This window comes from Phocoena sinus, chromosome 3 (assembly GCF_008692025.1).
Source record: "Phocoena sinus isolate mPhoSin1 chromosome 3, mPhoSin1.pri, whole genome shotgun sequence".
In the NCBI taxonomy this organism is placed as follows: Eukaryota; Metazoa; Chordata; class Mammalia; order Artiodactyla; family Phocoenidae; genus Phocoena; species Phocoena sinus.
This window is the reverse complement of record NC_045765.1, coordinates 139,838,602-139,857,412: the sequence shown is the minus strand read 5'-3', so window position 1 is coordinate 139,857,412 and position 18,811 is coordinate 139,838,602. Positions and strand designations below refer to the sequence as shown.

Sequence of the window (18,811 nt, the reverse complement as noted above, 5' to 3'; positions counted from 1 at the left end):
CATGGCCACTGAGCCTGCACGTCCGGATCCTGTGCTCCGCAACAGGAGAGGCCACGACAATGAGAGGCCCGCATACCGAGAAAAAAAAAAAAAAAAAAAGATGCCTAGCACATAGTAAGCACTCAGTCAAAAATAGTTATTATTTTGTGTTACCTCTCGCAGGATCACAAACTTGAATTACCTTATTTTCAATACAGAATTAATTTTGTGTTAAAGGTATTTAAGAACTAAATAGCAGGAGAAAAAGTGGGTGTGAGACAGGTGACCTCTAGGGATCCCATAAATCATATGTGTTGTCCAATGGCTTTATTTCTTTTTCTTTTCTTTGTTTGTTTTCCATACTACTGATCTGGTAGTTATCTTTTGGAAGCGTGAGTTGATATTTGTGTTTTCTATCATAGGATGTGATCAGATATTTTATTCTGAGAATGACAAAAAGATCACATCACAGAGCAGTGTCCACTACTTACTTGATGGAGTCCCTTCAGATGCAAATGAAAAATTCACTGTGCTGTAAAATATTTGTTAGATTGTGGAAAGTCCATCATGTTAATTATGTTTTGTTTCCTTTTCCTTTCAGATTGCTTGAACCACATTGTTTTCCTTTGTCTTTGGTTCCAACAGAATTCTGTCCATCACCTCCTGCCTTGAAAGACGGATATGTTCAAGTTGGTTATAAAAGATACTTTTTTCCTTTACATACACTGTTCATTCCAAGTTCTAGCTGTCTACTGATGTCATAATCTATTTCCTCCTTCCATGATGAAACAGTGCTAAAAACATTTTATGTGTGCGTTTTAGTTTAGCAGTGAGGGTTTTAGTTTGTGAGTTTTCTTCTTTGGCCCAAGGGGGTTAGAATTCTTCAGGAGGTAATATATCTCCTGCGGTAAAGGAAATAAATATCGCCACCCAATGAATTAGAAATGTAATCATGCCAGAGGGTAGCTAAACATTTCCATTCTGAACACGAAAGTAGGAATCTATAAGCAAGTTTTTCAGCATAGAGAACTTACCTGGTTCTTTTCACTGCAAGGAGTCTTTTTAAATTTTTCATAAATACAAGGGTTGGGGTAAAGCATTAGGTTTATTCCAGGAGCCAGTAAGACATTTAGCCAGTGTCTGGTGAGATATGGGTCATTGTATTATACTTGAGCAATTTTCTTGTTCAGGAAGGAACACAAGTCATCTGCCATTTGTCATTCTGGGAAATTAATATGGCTTTGGGGCCATATTAATTCGTGTGCTCTTCTCACTACTTCTTACGATGAGGCTTTGGCTCCAAACATCAGGAAGTATCTCTTCATGGTACATAGGAGCTATTGTTCATCAGGATTTTCTCAATGCCACCAGCCTTGGTTTCTCCATGAAGAATTTGCCTCTCAAATGCCAGACCCTTGAACATATGCTCACTGAGTGTTTGCTGAAATTTCCCTAAATGTAGGTACTGTTGGGAGATGTGTATGTGTGTGTGTATGGAGAGAGAGAGAAAGTGAACCTAGACTCTCTAGCACTCATATTGTCCCACCACAATCCATGAAGTTCCTGAAGGAAATATGCTTATAGAATGAGGCCAGGCAGACTCATAGACTTCAGCAAACCATGAAGCTGCTGTCTTCAACTGTAGTGCATGTGGTGTCCTGTAAGGAGCTGGGGGGGTGTTCCAAACACTGTCCCATGGACTGGCTACATCATAGGCACCCAGGAAACATAACAATAGATTGCTGCTTGCCCATTGTTCTTTTTTTTTTCTCATTTTGTAAGTTTAGTGTAGAGCCTGAGAGTTTTTTTTTTTTTTTTTTTAATTGTTACTAATGGTTTTGACAGAGACGGCCAGGCTTAGACACTGTTGAGTTAGACTTTCTCATATAGAAGTCCCTTCTGTAAGGCAGTGGAAGGCCTAGGGGCTAGAACCAAGGCAAATCAAATATCTTTCCCCATTTTCTTCAAATCACAATGCCAACCTGGGTGCTCTTTTTCCTACCAACTCTCATGATGGAGCCAGACTGGGCCAGGAAGAGCAAGACTGTCTGTGAGAAGAAGGCGCCACAGAATTTTATTCTATTGCCTACAGCAGAGCTGGTCCAGCTCCACGCCCTCTCCCAGACCACTTTTCTTCCCCATCTTCTTGAGTAGCTGAGAACTAGATGGATAAGGAAAGGAACCAAGAGAGACACCAAACAAGAATGATGACTCCCTCAAGGCTCAGACTTCAGATTCTTCCTTGCTTCACAATGGAATCTCACCTTCTGGCATTATAGGCTAATGGCATGTCCTTGAATCTGACTCAGCCTCAGCATCACTTCCCTAGGATGGGGCTGGGGAGGGTAGTGGGTGAAGATCAACATCATGCTTCCCCTGAAAGTCATCAGTGGGAACCTCAGACTTTCGTGAACATGTCGATAGGACATGTGAACATTTCTGCCCGTTCATAATGACATTGGGCAGTATTGCCAATGGACAGCCCATAACACCTCACTAGGAAGAGTTGACTGACGAGGACATTTCCAAAATCCGATGCTTTCCTGAAAGTATAATAGAAGTTACTTGAGCAGTGACCACTAAAGTAATTTCAGTAAAATATTTAGTATAATGCTTGGTTTTGGGGAGCTGCCAATAAATTATAGTACAGTGGCATTAATAGCTTTATTTCAATTAATAGTGGTACCAGTGTTTTGGCTAGACTCTACGGGAAAAAATAATTTTACAGACAATTTTCAAAATGAGTTATTTGAATGTAGATTGCCTGATGATTAAAGAAGTCATGGTTTATAGGCTGAATATATCTAAAGAAACATTTTGTGAATGCAAAAGAGACATTCTTCCTCTCTCCATCTTTTATTTCTGTTTAGGATGAAGGTGCCACGTTTCCTGTTGGGAAAAACATAGTGTATACTTGCAATGAAGGATACTCTCTTGTTGGAGACCCTGTTGCCAGATGTGGAGAAAATTTACAGTGGCTTGTTGGGAAAATGCATTGTCAGAGTGAGTGGCCTTGATTATAGTATATAATTTAAGATGAAAGAATAGTGTGGAAAGGAATAAATCAGGATATATAACTGCTTACCATATGCCCATGTCTTTTTTTTTTTTTTTTTTTTTAAATGTCTTTTCAGTTCCTCTGTCCATTTTTATTTTATTTAATTTTATTTATTTATTTATTATTATTTTTTTGTGGTACATGGGCCTCTCACCATTGTGGCCTCTCCCGTTGCAGAGCACAGGCTCCAGACGCGCAGGCCCAGCAGCCATGGCTCACGGGCCCAGCCGCTCCGCAGCATGTGGGATCTTCCCGGACCGGGGCACGAACCCGTGTCCCCTGCATCAGCAGGCGGACTCTCAACCACTGCGCCACCAGGGAAGCCCCTATGCCCATGTCTTGATCTCCTTTTCCTGAAAGGCTTATATGATCCTGTCCAAATTTCAGGAATATCTTGAAAAAGCCCTCAGCTTTCTCTAGTTGTTAGTGCTCCTGTTAGGTGAGGCACATTTTATTGCAATTTTAAAGTTTCTGGTGCAAATTAGAATAGGTCAGGGAGCTCAGTTCTGGTTAAGACCATCAGGATATTCTTTAGAGTTTAATTACCAGGGATTTACCCAATCTACTTCTTTAATGCTTTTGATCCTATTTTGTTTAGATGTAGGCATCTGAGTAAGTGCTTCTGCATGTTGTATCACCCTAACGCTATTTTCTGGTTTCTATCTCAGCTGTGCTACAATATAAGGTTCTTCAGCACATGGATAGACAGCACTACAGGGATGTATTTATCCTGTATCAGTTGGTCTAGGCTATGTGAGGAAAGTCCTAGTGCACACAGGTACATTTTATTCTCTTGAGTACATACATATTAGTAAAAGTTCTGAGTTGTCAGGTATACATACATTTAGAGTTAGTAGATGCTACCAGTCTTCCAAGTGATTGTACCAATATACATCCTGGACAGAATCTGAGAAGTCAAGATTGCTCTGTATCCTCACCTACACTTGATATTGTCTATCTTAATTTTTTTTTTAGCTATACTGGTGAGTGTGTAGCAATATCTTATTTTTCAATTTGTATTTTTAAATTTGTATTTCTTCTGATGACTAATGATGTTAAGCCTGTTTTCATATATTTATTGGGTATTTGGATACTTTTTTTGGTGAAGTGGCTGTCTAGTCTTTTGGGCATTTTTTCTGTTGGTTTGTTAGTCTTTTTCTTACTGATTTGTAAGGTCTCCTATTGTTCTCTCTCTTTCTGTCTGTCTCTCTGCCCTAGAGTCCTTGGGAAGAAATAAACTGTCAATATTGCCGAAATAGAATATAAATATTCCCTAGCTAAGAGTATTAAAGCCAAACTTTAGTTCTTTTAAAAGATTAATAAGACATTTCTGCTTGAAGAGCTTCTTTTTCTTTATTGTGTATCTACTGGTGAAAAGTTGTCCCAGTATTTGTTCATCTAAAACGTTTTTATTTTATCTTTACTTTTGAAGGATAGTTTTACTGGATAAGGAATTCTAAGTTAGAAGTTATTTTCTTTAAAACCTTTAAAGATTTTATTACATTGCCTTCTGACTTCATTGTTTTTTAGTGAGAAGTCAGCTTTCAAGTTTATTGTTTCTCCTTTGGAAATTGTATTTTTTTGGTCTGGCTGCTTTTAAGATTTTTTTTTTTCTTTTCCAGAAGCAACTCTACTCCGATGTGCCTAGGTGTGATTTTCTTTGTCTTTGTCCTCGTTGATCTTCAAAGCACTCTTGAACCTGTGCTTTAATGTCTTTTGTCAATTTTAGAAAATTCTTCACCTTTGTCCTCAAATACTGCTCTGTCTCATTCTTGCTCAAGTCTCCTCATGAGACACAAATTATACATTTTTTAGAATGTATATACCTATACATATGTGTGTATTTATATATATATATATATTTCTTTGTTTTGTTTTGGGTTTTTTTGCCATGCCCTGTGTCTTGCAGGATCTTAGTTCCCCAACCAGGGATTGAACCCAGGCCCAAGACAGTGAAAGTACCGAGTCCTAACCACTGGATTGCCAGGGAATTCCCTACATTTCTTTGTTTTACATCAATTTTTCTCTCTCTGTTTCATTTTAAATATTTTCTATTGATCTATATTCCAGTTTATTAATTCTCTTTACAGTTGTGACAACCTGCTTTCAAGAACTCTACTGAGTTCTTTTTTTTTTTTTTTAATTTATTTATTTTATTTGTTTCTTTTTGGCTGCGTTGGGTCTTCATTGTTGTGTGCAGGCTTTCTCTAGCTGCAGCAAGCAGGGGCTACTCTTCCTTGAGTGGGCTTCTCATTGTGGTGGCTTCTCTTGTTGCGGAGCATGGGCTCTAGGCATGCGGGCTTCAGTAGTTGTGGCACATGGGCTCAGTAGCTGTGGCTCGCAGGCTCTAGAGCGCAGGCTCAGCAGTTGTGGTGCATGGGCTTAGTTGCTCCACGACATGTGGGATCTTCCTGGACCAGGGTTCGAGCCCATGTCCCCTGCATTGGCAGGCGGATTCTTAACCACTGCGCCACCAGGGAAGCCCGTCTACTGAGTTCTTAATTTCATTTTCCAATTCTAGATATTCCATTTGTCTACTTTTCTATACTTTCTAATTCTTTGTTGATAATCTCCATCTTCTAATTTCATTTTTCCAACATATTAATCATAGTTATTTCATGGTCCATGTCTGTTAACCCCATCATCTGAATCTGCTGTAGATGTTTCTATTGTGGTGGGTTTTTTTTGTTTTTTTTTTTTTGCGGTACGTGGGCCTCTCACTGTTGTGGCCTCTCCCGTTACGGAGCACAGGCTCCGGACCGCAGGCTGAGCGGCCATGGCTCACGGGCCCAGCTGCTCCGCGGCATGTGGGGTCTTCCCGGACCGGGGCACGAACCCGTGTCCTCTGTATCGGCAGGTGGACTCTCAACCACTGCACCACCAGGGAAGCCCCTCTATTGTATTTTTGAACGTTAGATTAGTTTTGGTTGAATGCCAGATTTATATGTAAAAAAAAATACATATGGATGATATTATCTTCCTCTAGAAAAGATTTAGGTTTGTTTCTGGCAAGAACAAGGCTTGTTTATGTCTGCTTTACCTTTATCTTAGGTTGTATCCATTAAAGGATCATAAGGGAAAGTATGGGATTTCTACTGAGGCTCCTCTTTGTAACAGGACTGGACTCTAATTTTTGGTCTCCTAGCCCTGTGAGACTACTAAAAACTCTATGCAGCTATTCAGCCTCTGAGTTGCAGCTTTCTCCTTAGTTCAGCAGCCCTTCAGCACATTAAAAAAAAATGTTTTTTTTTCAAATTTACAAATAACCTCAAGGACAGAAGCATTACCAAACGTTGTAATCACTACTTTAGACTTCCCTTTTTCTAGAGTCTTGGGCCTTCAAATTTCCATTGCTCTGATTGTTGTCTGTTGCTCTCAGAAATACTTTTTCTTTAACTTTGTACAGCCTTTCTATATGTCTTAGTGGGAGCATTCATGTGAAACCAGCAAATGTGTCATGGCCAGAAATAAACAAATCTGAAGCTAAATTATTAGCTTTTTGAAGGCAGATTATGTGACTAGTGTTTTGTGTCCCTAGTAGCACACAGCATATTTGGCAAAATATAGGCACTCAATAAATGCTGATTTTGAATGAATGAATGGATTGTCTGATTAAAATGGTGCAGAAATAAAGCAGTACTTTGTAGAATATTGTCCAAAGTCCACTAGAGAGATTGGCAAGATTTTTTTTTTTTAATCATGAATTCTGAGTCACCTTCCATGACTATGCATGTTTCTCATTCTTCTCCTTGTTGTTTTTTCAAGTAGAAGATTTGAGCTAATGAATGTGATGGAATAAGAAAAGATAGAACTGGGAAACCAAAAATGATTTAACACTTTTATGGTTGCAAGGTTAAAGGCGGTTCTTTAAAGATTTCAGATAGCAAAATATCTAATTGGGTACATGCTAATGATATGCAAATGAACACAGCTCTTGGGAAATTTCTGGTGGGACTTCACCAGACAAGAAGTAGCAGCTATAAAAAGTCTGGTTTTAACAGCAGGCTGGACTTCAGGACTCCAAAAGGCTTATTCATTTTAAGTTGTCACATGGCTTTGAGAGCAGGGGTGAGAGAATGGGAACTGTTTTGGCCTTCAGTCATTCATGTCATTAACATGCCAGGCATGTTGGGATATGTCTTTCAGGGCATCCTAAGAGTGAACTCACCTCTTCCTCCTTGTCCTCTAATTAGAAAAAGCAGAGCAAGTGTATCAGCACCATTCAAGGCTGTCACTTTTCTTTTAAAAGATGGTTTAGGAAAGCAGTGACCCTTGTATTCTTCTCTCTTTTCTCTTTAGAAATTGCTTGCGTTCTACCTGCACTGATGGATGGCATACAGAGTCATCCCCACAAACCTTTGTACACCGTTGGTGAGAAGGTGACCTTTTCCTGTTCAGGTGGCAGGTCCTTAGAAGGTCCTTCGACATTTCTCTGCGGATCCAGCCTTAAGTGGAGCCCTGAGATGAAGAACGTCCAGTGTGTGCAAAAAGGTGAGTGGCTCTTGGGTCTGTCCAAGGACACGTACACTCAGGGAATGAGAGTCCTTGCGGCAGTTCCTCAAGGCACTGAACCTCCATGACGGAGTCACTCCCTCCATCCCTGCCCTGCTACAAGAAGGAGGTCAGTTCATAGAGTGGGTAACAGACTTTTTTGCACATGGCACAGATAGACTCACAGAATTCAAGGAAAGGCAAGAATAGCCCTGGTGATTCTGAAATTTTAACTTAAATCCTTCATATCAAAGATTAGCTTTGTATTTGTTAAGGTGCCAAGAAAATAAAGAATTTCTAAAAGCTGATTTCTGGTTTCCTCCTGATTTTTAAAAATGTACTTTTATGAAGTATAGAGTTGAGATCATAATTTATATAAAATTCTGTATGTTTCATTTTTGGGCTCTTAGAGTTTATTAGTGGTATTGAAATTGAAAATATAAAAGCACTTACATATAACCCTGCAAAGCAGAGTTATTGAAGGAAAAGTAGTGTGGTTTGTGAAGTTGTTCTTTTTTTTTTTTTTGCGGTACGCGGGCCTCTCACCATTGTGGCCTCTCCCGCCGCAGAGCACAGGCTCCGGACACGCAGGCTGAGCGGCCATGGCTCACGGGCCCAGCCGCTCCGCGGCATGTGGGATCCTCCCGGACCGGGGCACGAACCCACGTGCCCTGCATCGGCAGGTGGACTCTCAACCACTGCACCACCAGGGAAGCCCGTGAAGTTGTTCTTATAGGTAGAAATCCAAATATCCAGTATTTTGAACACATGGCAAATTAAAATAGTTTTTAAAAAAAATTTTTATTGGAGTATAGTTGATTTACAATGTTGTGTTAGTTTCCGGTGTACAGCAAAGTGAATCAGTTATACATATACATATATCCACTCTTTTTTGGATTCTTTTCCCATATAAGCCATTACAGAGTATTGAGTAGAGTTCCCGGTGCTGTACAGTAGGTCCTTATTTGTTATCTATTTTATACATAGTAGTGCGTACATGTCAATCCCAATCTCCCAATTTATCCCTCTCCCCCCTTTCCCCCTGATAACCGTAAGTTTGTTTTCTACATCTGTGACTCTATTTCTGTTTTGTAAATAAGTCCATTGGTATAAAATGGTCTTTTAAGAAGCTAAGGCAGGAAGAGATTTAGAAAGCCAGACTATTTCTTTTAGAGATACTTAAAATGGGATAGATTTGTTTTCAGAATAACCTCCTCTTTCTTTACATTTTTTTTAAGAAATGGAAAATATTATGTTTGTAACAATTAAAAACAAGAAGAAAATCACACTTGCATTCTATTTTATATGATATTCTTATTTCTTGAGTATATAATTTTTAATTCGATGCTGAAATTTGTCTTCTATGGTGAAGATGAAGTAGTTGATTCCATGAATAGTAATATTAGGTGAATTAGATCTTCACAATTGAAAAGAGAGCACTCTGTGACTGATTGTGTTAAATAGATCACAGAGGACAGAATGGGAGGGCTGCGTGTCCAGTGGAATGGCTGCCCTGCCTGTTCTCACATGTTCTGTAGCTGTCAGAGCAGAGACAGCTGCTTTGTTTTCTACATGCACTGAGGTATAACTATGAGTTTATTTGGGATAAAGTAATGGACCTGTACCAATAATGCTAAAATTAAGGAGAACAATGTACAGTTGATGGGGTTGCTCTTTTCTTCCAAATGAGATTATATACTTTATATACTTGTTTTTTTCTGAAATGTCTTTTTCAGTCACTTTATAACACATTTGGTATGAATTTTCTCCCACTCAGTAGCAAATCCTATTAAGGTTTTAATTAAGGGTGTTTTTCAGATCTGTGTGTTTTTCAGAAGACTTAGATAACAATAATAACTACCCTTAAAATAAGCCTATAACAAACCAAAAGTTCCAGGTTTGTCAGCCTCCAGAGTTTTAAAATACCTGATGTACAAGTATTTAGTCTTTTTTATATTGTGGTAAAATATACACAACATACAATTTACCATTTAGAAATGAGCAATTCAGTAGCATTAAGTACATTCCCATTATTGTTCAACCATCACTGTCACCCGTCTCCAGAGCTTTTCCATCTTCCCAAACTGAAACTCTGTATCCGTTAAACACCAGCCCGTTATTTATCCGCACCCGCATCAGTACTCAGTCTTGATGGGAAGATATTTGATTTTAAAATAGTAAACGTACATACTGTAGGTGGGTCCTAAGAGTGTGTTTACTTGGGTTAGTCAGGCCATGAAGATAACAGAGCTATATTCTTTTCAAATGCAAAAGTCTTTGGTGTAGGTAATTCTACAAGCGATTTTCCGCAAAGAAATTATAATAACTTTTAGAAAATATTTAAAATCTGAAATTCTATCCTTATGAACGGTTAGCAAATAAACTGCTAATAATAATACAGAACTAATGTACATGGCTTAATCACTGAACTTCAGTTTTGATCCATTTAGATGAGACTTTCCCAACCCCAGCACTACTGGAATTTGAGCCCTGATAATTCTTTGTTGTGTGAGCCTGTCCTGTGCCTTATCAGATGTTTGGCAGAATCCCTGGTCTCTGCTCACTAGATGCCAGTAGCGTCTCACAGGGGTGACAACCAAAAATGTCTATTGACATTGCCAGATGTCCCCAGGGGCAAACATTTGCCCCTGGTTGAGAAGCATTGATCTAGATAATACCATTAAAATATTTTATTTTGGAATTACTTAGGATTTCAGAAAATTTGCAAGTATAGTTTCCATATACCCTTTACCCATCTTCCCGTAATATTAACACCTTACATACCTTGACACAATTTAGTTGGTCAAAACCAAGACATTAATATTAAATAGTACCATACTATTGACTACCCTACAGACTCTATTCATACGTCACAGTTTTTCCACCGATATCCTTTTCGTGGTCTAGGATCCAATTCAGGATACTACGTTGCATTTAAGATAATACCATTTCAAATTGGGCGATTGGGATTGACATGTATACACTGGTATGTATAAAATTGATGACTAACAAGCACCTGCTGTGTAAAAAAAAGTAAAAGATATAATACCATTTCAAAGAAAAATGTTTAAAGGATAAGTACTTGCTAGAGACCTTGCTGGACACGGCAGGCATACTTCACCTTGCTACCATTTTCACAAGTTTATGCCTTCCTTGTTCATGAGATTTTCCTGTCATGTCTAAAGCTCTTATGTTTTCCGAAGTAAGGAAGTATTCCATAGTTTGTGCACCCATAAAAACACATCCTTCAGACAAATGACCTTTATAGATATATCCAGCAGGTAGCTAGTTTTATGATGCAAAAGTATATGCCACTGGATTCCATTGTAATGAAGCTGGCAGGAGGTGGAAATTGCAGGGTGGTGTAGACTGTTCACATTGTAAGCAGGCATAGCCTAGGCCGTGGCAAATTATGCTCTTGTAAGTTGGACCAAAGTGTTTTCCTGTCAAAACTGGAATGATGATTGGCTTTCTATCAGTTTGTAGGAAATATAAAATAAAGGAAAGGATTTTATTAATGTAAGTACCTCCAGACATTCAGTCACTGTTGAGGGGAGACCACTTGGACATTTACATGTAAGAGGTTATTATAGTTGTCCTTGAGATACTGAGAGTTCTTCTTGTATAGGTCAAGTGAGGGTATGCTTTCTGTCTCATTATAGGCGCAGTGGGCAAAATACGTCCACATAACAAACAGCTTTTAAACCCCCATGTACTTGATGAAAGGGAGCCTACTCTATGGGCCTTCAATTCAGACAAACATGGACTTCAATCCTGGCTTGGCCAATTTGTTAACTAGCATGAATTTCCTAACTTTTCTGTCTCTTAGTTTCCTCATCTCTTAAACGGGCACTTATTAAGGGGATTAAATATCACAATGTATAAAAAGGGCAGGGCCAAGAGTAAATGCTCAAGAAATGGTAGCTATTATGACCAATGAAATTGGGTGGTCCTAGGAATGCTCTAGCTCTTGTAAAATGCTTTATAGCTTTATTTTTTACTGTACAAACTTGTTGCAGTTGAGAATATTACAGAGCCTGGTTCAACAATTAAAATAATACCTTGTTTGCTATGAAGAAGCTTTTCACCTAATAATTGCCTCTCCATTATCGTTTTCTTTTAGATGCCCCTTTGGCACCGGAAGTGCCTGAATGTCAGCGCTGGGAGAAACTGCAGAATTCAAGATGTGTTTGTAAAATGCCTTATGAATGTGGGTAAGCTCTGTCTTCTTCTCTGTTTTATTTAAAATAGATGGGATGATTTCTTAATGCCATTTGAAGCAACGTGGATGGACCTAGAGATTGTCATACTAACGGAAGTCAGTCAGACAGAGAAAGACAAATATCGTATGATGTCACTTATATGCGGAATCTTAAAAAAAAATTGATACAAATGAACTTATCTACAAAATAGAAACAGACTCACGGACTTAGAGAACGAACTTATGGTTACCGGGGGGGGGGGGGGGGAAGGGTGCAGAGGATGGATAGTTAGGGAGTTTGGGATTGACATGTACACACTGCTATATTTAAAATAGGTAACCAACAAGGACCTACTGCATAGCACAGGGAACTCTGCTCAGTATTATGTAACAACCTAAATGGGAAAAGAATTTGAAAAAGAATAGATACATGTATATGTATAACTGAATCACTTTGCTGTACAACTGAAACTAACACAACATTGTTAATAAACTATACTCCAATATAAAATAAAAAGTTAACAAATAATAATTAAATTAAAAAAATAGATGGGATGATTTCTTAGATGCTAGTCTCTGTTAGCTCAAAGGTGTTACTTACCATGGGTTAAGGGTCTTTGCATTTCAGTCCAGTCCATTTGCTGCTTGTTATTTGCCTGGGTCACCAGGGCTGACCATTGGTGGTGTTAGGCAGTGTTCTAATCTGGCTGGTGAGAAAGGCTGAAGGACTGCTTGAGACCGCTTGTTCTCTACATAAAATCGGGCAAAATGACAAAACCGTCACCTGAGGATTTAGAGCTTGAGGAGATTGGGGCTGAAATTCCCATGAGACATAAACTCTTAAAGATACCAAGAGAAACAAAAGCAGCCGCTTTTCTGATTCTTGAAATATGTTTATTTCTAGATTTGCATTCTAAGAACACCACCGCACTTGAAATCACTCCATTGTGGAAAGATATCTGGAGTAATTACTGGTTGTTGGATACAGAGGGCATGATTAAATTGAGACAAGAGGAGGTTTACTGGTGGGACTATTTACAGAAATGTGGACAGAGTAAAGAAAACTGCAAGCCACGGGGCAGTACCCCTGGACTGGTAGCAGCTCGGGTTTATAGCATCTCCGTGCCCAAGCCAGAAGGTGTGAGAGAGGAGCACTTATGAAAACCTGTTGACAGAGCGCTAGTTGAGGAAGAGCTGAGTCCCTCATTTGGGGACCTCAGAGATCTCCAGCAGTGAGCCAGGGGAATAAAACCCCCCATTGTACCCTCTTCTCTCCCTCCAATCTCTTGCTAGACTCCCCCATTGATCAAACACCCCTGAAGCTAGAGGACAAGGAAGTCTATTGATGTGGTCCATACGTGTCAGCCTCCCAGGCAGGGTGGCGAAGAGTGGAGGGTGAATCTGGAGAGGCAAATGGAAGATATCCAGTCCCCAGGACTTACTGACCATCTTTAAGGTTAAGAATCAGAACACAAATTATTAGCCAATTACTTGGCTTTCAATTAGTATGGTCACCAAAACACGTCTCCTTGAACACCTACATTGGGTAATGATGACTATGGTGGTATCTTATAAGAAGTAACTTCTCATGTGAAGGAGAACATAAAACTGAATAGCATAAGTGGAAATGGTCAGCCCAGAATCTTCTGACTGTGCTGTTATTCTCTACTAATCATTGTTTGCTTTGACTCACTTTCATCCTCTTTCCAACTTCTCTGATTCATTGAGTTTATCTGCAGCCTGTTTATAAATATGGTAAGAGTTTTAACATCAGATACTGATAACAAGATAGATGGCCTTGTAAGTTCTCTGCCCTTTAAGCTGTTCTGCGTACTTCTATTTAAAGTTTAAATAAACAGATAAAAAAGAAATACTAGGATTTGTTTCTGTTATGTAAATGTCCAAATAAATTTAACTCTTGGTCAGAGAAGTAAACATTAGAGCTAAATATATATAAGTAAATATAGATTCTGTTTACTATTCAAAAAAGCCTTGCTGTCTAGGGTTTCACTACAGTAATTGTTGTCTTACCCATCAGCATTCAGAAATGTGGTTGTTTTTATTAGTGACATTTCAAGTAGTTGGCACTATTTTAACACCAATGCATAAGAAAAAAAGTAACCCATTTTATGGAGATATTTCTAAACTATTTTGTAAACGTAGATACTCTAAAAATAGCATTGAAAAATAGAGTTCATTTTCCCTTGAGGATTCAGTCATCAGCTGTGGATAATGCTATAATATGGACCTGAACTCTCAGGGCTGATGGCTTGGGAGGAGATACTTTCTTCTGCAGCCAGTGGTCCCATTTGACTCCCATTCCTCTGAGTGTTTTGATCTTTGCTAATTTTCTGTCTCCTTCTTTGTCGTCAATCTACCATCTGTGGCTAGCAGACATTGCCTTCTCTTCTAATTTGCTGTATCTGATCCGTTCTAGATGAAACTACATTGACACTAGATATCTAAGCTTGTAAAACTTGTGAGTAAATAAAGAGCAAAATATGTTCATTTTGAAGATTGGAGGGGGTTGGGCCCTAGTAATGAGGGGCATTTGCATTTCTGTTCCATCTTTTTGCTGTAGGTGACAACATCTGAGGCATCGAACCCAGAGCCTCACCTTTCACTTCTCATTCTCAGCTTTGAAGAAAGAAAATCTTGTAAATAAAGTAATTTAAAAAATTTGTTTCAGATCCTCCTTGGATGTGTGTGCTCGAGATGAGAGAAGCAAAAGGATACTGCCTCTGACAGTTTGCAAGATGCATGTTCTCCAATGTCAGGGTAGAAATTACACTGTTGCTGGTAGGGAGAGCTGTACTCTACCTGCCTCAGCTGAGAAAGCTTGCGGTGTGTGTCCACTATGGGGAAAATGTGACGGTAAGGGGCATTTCATATTTGTAGCTACAAAAATGCTCAAGTAATAGGAGTGAAGTTTTCTAGTTTAGCTTCAGATCAAAGCACATCCCTGAGGATATCAAAGACTCCGACTGGTCTGAGCATGAACTATCCTCCCTGACTGCCTTCCCTGGGGAGGGGGTCGATCAAGAACTCTCCCTGACGGTCTGAATGTCCTCCCAAACATCACGTTCCACCTTCATGATTTTTGCTGTGTCCTTGTATTAGCCATATTATGTACTCATTCAAAAAGAAACAGACTCCCATAAAAATAACAATTTTTAAAAGAAGAAACATTATATCACATCTTTAATAGGAAATGTCCCTTGCCATAAATATTAGGTAACCATGAAAATACATAAAATGAAACAAAACAAGGTAGGAGATTCTAGCCAGATGCTGCCCAAAGCTTGGAGGATGAAGCTTCCTTGTGATAAAGGGTGTTTAGCAAGTGTCAGGGGCGTGTTGAAAGCACACCCGTGCCAAGCTGACACTTTCTCCTAGAAGCAATCAGAAGGATGTGAAGAGAATAGAAAAGGAGGTACTACATTCTCAAGCTGTGATTCCATACTTGCTGGTGCTGTGTCCAGGTAGCACTTAACAGTGATCTTGACAACCAGCACTGGCCAGCCCTCCTCCGCAGGGGGGAAGAGTTGGGTCGCCAGAGCCAAGTCACCGTCCTCAGTTTCCCCATCTGTCAAGTTGGGAGCCGGACTGTGCGATCTTGATCTGTAAGGTCTCTGCTAGATCCTCAGGCCCTCCTTTTCCTGGCCGGTACCCACTGGGCACCTTTCCCCTCACTCCCGTCCCATTTGCAGCAGAGACGATGACGCATATAGCCACGTCTGGGTCACTTTCGGTTTGGCAGTCACCACAGTGGTCTGGCAGACCTGGTTACCCTCCTTCTGGGGACGCCTGGCTGGTGTGTTCCAGCCTCGCACCTTCAGCGCACACACGGCTTTCCTCCCCGACTCGTTTCTGATGGGTCTTTATGGGGCATGAGGCCTTTTGCATCTCATACACTCTCTCTCTCAAAGCAAGTTAATTCTTCTTTTGTCTCCCTCTGTTTGAGCCTTGCAGCCCGGCGTTTTGCTGAGGTCTCTGCATTTGGTCTGGGCGTTGAGGGGTCACACCGGGGGTTTGGGCCCCCCCCTGTGCAGCGCGTGGAGGAGAGAACCGCTCCGCGGGGGTCCCATCGATAGGAAGCCTGGCAGCAGCCTCAAAACCTGCTTGTTCTGTCGGAGTGGAGCGAAATGCCTCCCTTGCCCAATCCTGCAGCTTTTCCTAGGGGTCCGGGAGAGGGGAGGGTAATTGATTGCATCACGCGAGGCAGGAGCGTCTACAGCTCTCCAATTACCAAACATCACGACTTTGGACGTGATGCGCCTTGTCTTCTCCACCTCCACCATGGGCCACCAAGCCTCTCTCGCTTCTTTTTCCAGCCCAGAGCAGCAAATGTGTCTGCAGAGCCGCCTCGGAGTGCGAGGAAACAGGGTTCAGCGTCTGCGTGGAGGCGAATGGCAGGGAGCGGACGATGACAGAGTGTGAGGCCGGCGTCCTGAGGTGCCGAGGTCAGAGCATCTCCGTCACCAGCATCCGGCCCTGCGCCGCCGAAGCCCCGTAGCTCCCGGCGCCGGTGGGCCTGTTCGCGATCCTGCAGCCGCGTGGCCGAGTTAAAACCTGTGCACGCCCGGCCCTGTAGACAGCTTCTCAGCACGCAGGCCCATTCTTTCTCCTTCCACTCCGGGTCCACTTCTCCCAATCCCCAGGCCCTGCATAATTACACAACCCTTTGTTCTCCCAAACCTGAATCCAGATCCTCTTTTTCTTCTCTTTTTAAATGTCAGTCAGGCTGAAGGATATTGATGAACCTTTGAAGGAGCTGTATGTTCTTGGAAAAATTGCTGACTTCTCTGGACCTTGACTTTTTTTTAATCTGAAAATTAGAGGGTTGGACAAGAGAAATCTGAATGCTCTATGATTCTTTTTAGTATGATTAAAAGAACCGACCAGAACACACTCTACAAATTGATTATGAAAACAGGAAGATTAGAGAGGCTGGCTTCGGCTCAGTGAAACTGAATACAAAGGGGACCTTGAATGGAAAAAGGCAGATACAATTATTCCATGCCAAGCACCACACCTAGAGATCCCTAATCCTGTCAGGAGGTTGAATCACTGCTATCAGAGTGGAATCCATCATGTTACGGTCACAGGGGCACCTTCTACTTTCTTGTCTGAGAACAAGTATTTACAATTGAGGCTTCTCTCTGGAGCTTTTCTTGTGTTTTCCAAACACAAGACCTGTAATTTGTCCCCCTCCTCCCCTTTCCTTTTGTAGGAAGCATCATTCATGCCTGAGCTATTGAGTGATTGCGTATTTGGGAGAAGTGTTCTCTAATGTGGATACATACTTAGATTTTTGAGGGGGCTCTACAGGTAGATCCATTTGAGGCATTAGCCTTCTGTTTATTCCCTATTCATCTTTCATCAAAACAAAATAAAAGCTGTAGTTGATGAAATGAGTGGGCTTCAATGGAATTTAAAATATGCTTTTATATACAAATAATATCTCTGTATTTTTCTGATACATTTCAATGAAACTTTAGTTTAAATGACAATGATTAAAAAACTCATTAAAGATACTATACTTTGGAATTTTAAGATCTGTGTTATGTTTAATTTTAAAGACTTTCCATGAAGGATGGCTAATGTGCTCTTTTTTATATTTTTAAAATTTTCGAACTACTTTATTGAGGTATGACTGACATGTAAAGAGCTGTACATGAGTTTGGGGATAAGTATACATCTGTGAAACCATCACCACCATCCAGACCATAAACGTATCCAACATCTCCCAAAGTTTCCTCCCACCCTCATTATTATTATTATTATGGTAAGAACACTTAACATAAGATCTTTCCTGTTAGAAAATGTTAAGTGTACATTATAGCATTGATAGCTACAGGCACTGTGCTATACAGTAGATCTCTAGAACTCATTTACCTTGCATAACTGAAATTTGATATCTTTTGACCATCACTTCCCCATTTTCCCCTGCCCCTAGCCCCTGGCAACCACCATTCTACTCTGCTCCATGAGTCTGACTGTTTTATATACCTCCTAAAAGTGAGAGTACACAGTATTTATCTTTTTGTATTTGGCTTATTTCATTCAGCACCATGTCCTCCAGGTCTATCCAAGGGATGAGTGAATAGTTGGTGGAGAAGGAGGGGACCAGTGAGTGAGGTTGCAGAGAGTTGCTGTCTTGAAATACGAAATTTCATGCCTTTTTAAGTTTTCCGAACATCCTTATACTTGACCTTTCCTCTAGTTGGACAGAGACCTTCACAATTGTCTATGCGCGAATTAGGATCGTGGCAGCAGGGCTGCAGGAAGAAAGTAACTTTCAACATTAAGACTTCAAACACGTTTTGAAACTTCCAAAATAAGTTCTTGAACATCTGAAGAGAAGACTTTGAGGAAAGCTGGGAGGACTGTTTATGCCATGAAAATTGACTGCAATGAGAGCAGAGGGAGTGTGAGACTCCACTGCCCTTCTGCCCTTCCCTCTGCCTCAGACCAGGTGAGGGACACCTGGGCTGGGATGGGATCTAGCGTTGGAAGAGAAGGCAGAAAGTGCTGAAGTTAAAGTCATCTGGACCTAGCAGGGGACAGAGGGAGAGGAGGGAATCAGCTGGTGCATCAACCAGTTTCAGGGAGCTCCATGGGAGCTCAGTCACATCCTACTGGCCATCACTCACATTTTAAGTGGACACTGTAAGTCACCTGGGCAGAGACGCTGCTTTGGAAGGTCTCCTAATTGCGTCGGAGTGTGCCTTCTTGTGACACTCTACACATTTCCTAATAATTGACCAACAGAAGTGCTGCTTATCAATGCCCTGAGATTTACTGAGCCCCATCCTAACTGCTCTGTATGGAACCTCCCTCCCAACAGCAACAGTCCAGGGTGCTTGTAAGTCCCTTGAAACAGAGGGAATATTCTTGGTATTCAGGTGGGGTACAGTGGGGACGCAAACTCTTGAGCTGGAACTCGAGTTGCCTAGCAACAAGCCAGGTAACTGGCTCATTTGATTGAGAGCTCCCCCTCTCAGCTAGGCAGGTCATTGCTAATCTCAGCTTCATACGGGACTTGTGAGTCCATCCTGTTGTTAAGTAGCCACTCAGAG

General features: G+C 40.7%; 1 protein-coding gene across 1 annotated transcript in view; it reads left to right on the top strand.

The window, feature by feature from the left end:
* C7 (complement C7) overlaps positions 1–17,285 on the top strand; it is a 54,527-nt gene extending 37,242 nt beyond the window's left edge. The window contains exons 13-18 of the mRNA XM_032627147.1: positions 581–668; positions 2,850–2,982; positions 7,337–7,528; positions 11,652–11,742; positions 14,419–14,603; positions 16,064–17,285. Coding sequence (XP_032483038.1) covers positions 581–668; positions 2,850–2,982; positions 7,337–7,528; positions 11,652–11,742; positions 14,419–14,603; positions 16,064–16,245 — 871 coding nt within the window. The 3' untranslated portion in view covers positions 16,246–17,285. The remainder of the gene's footprint in view (positions 1–580; positions 669–2,849; positions 2,983–7,336; positions 7,529–11,651; positions 11,743–14,418; positions 14,604–16,063) is intronic.
* Positions 17,286–18,811: the final 1,526 nt, after the last annotated feature.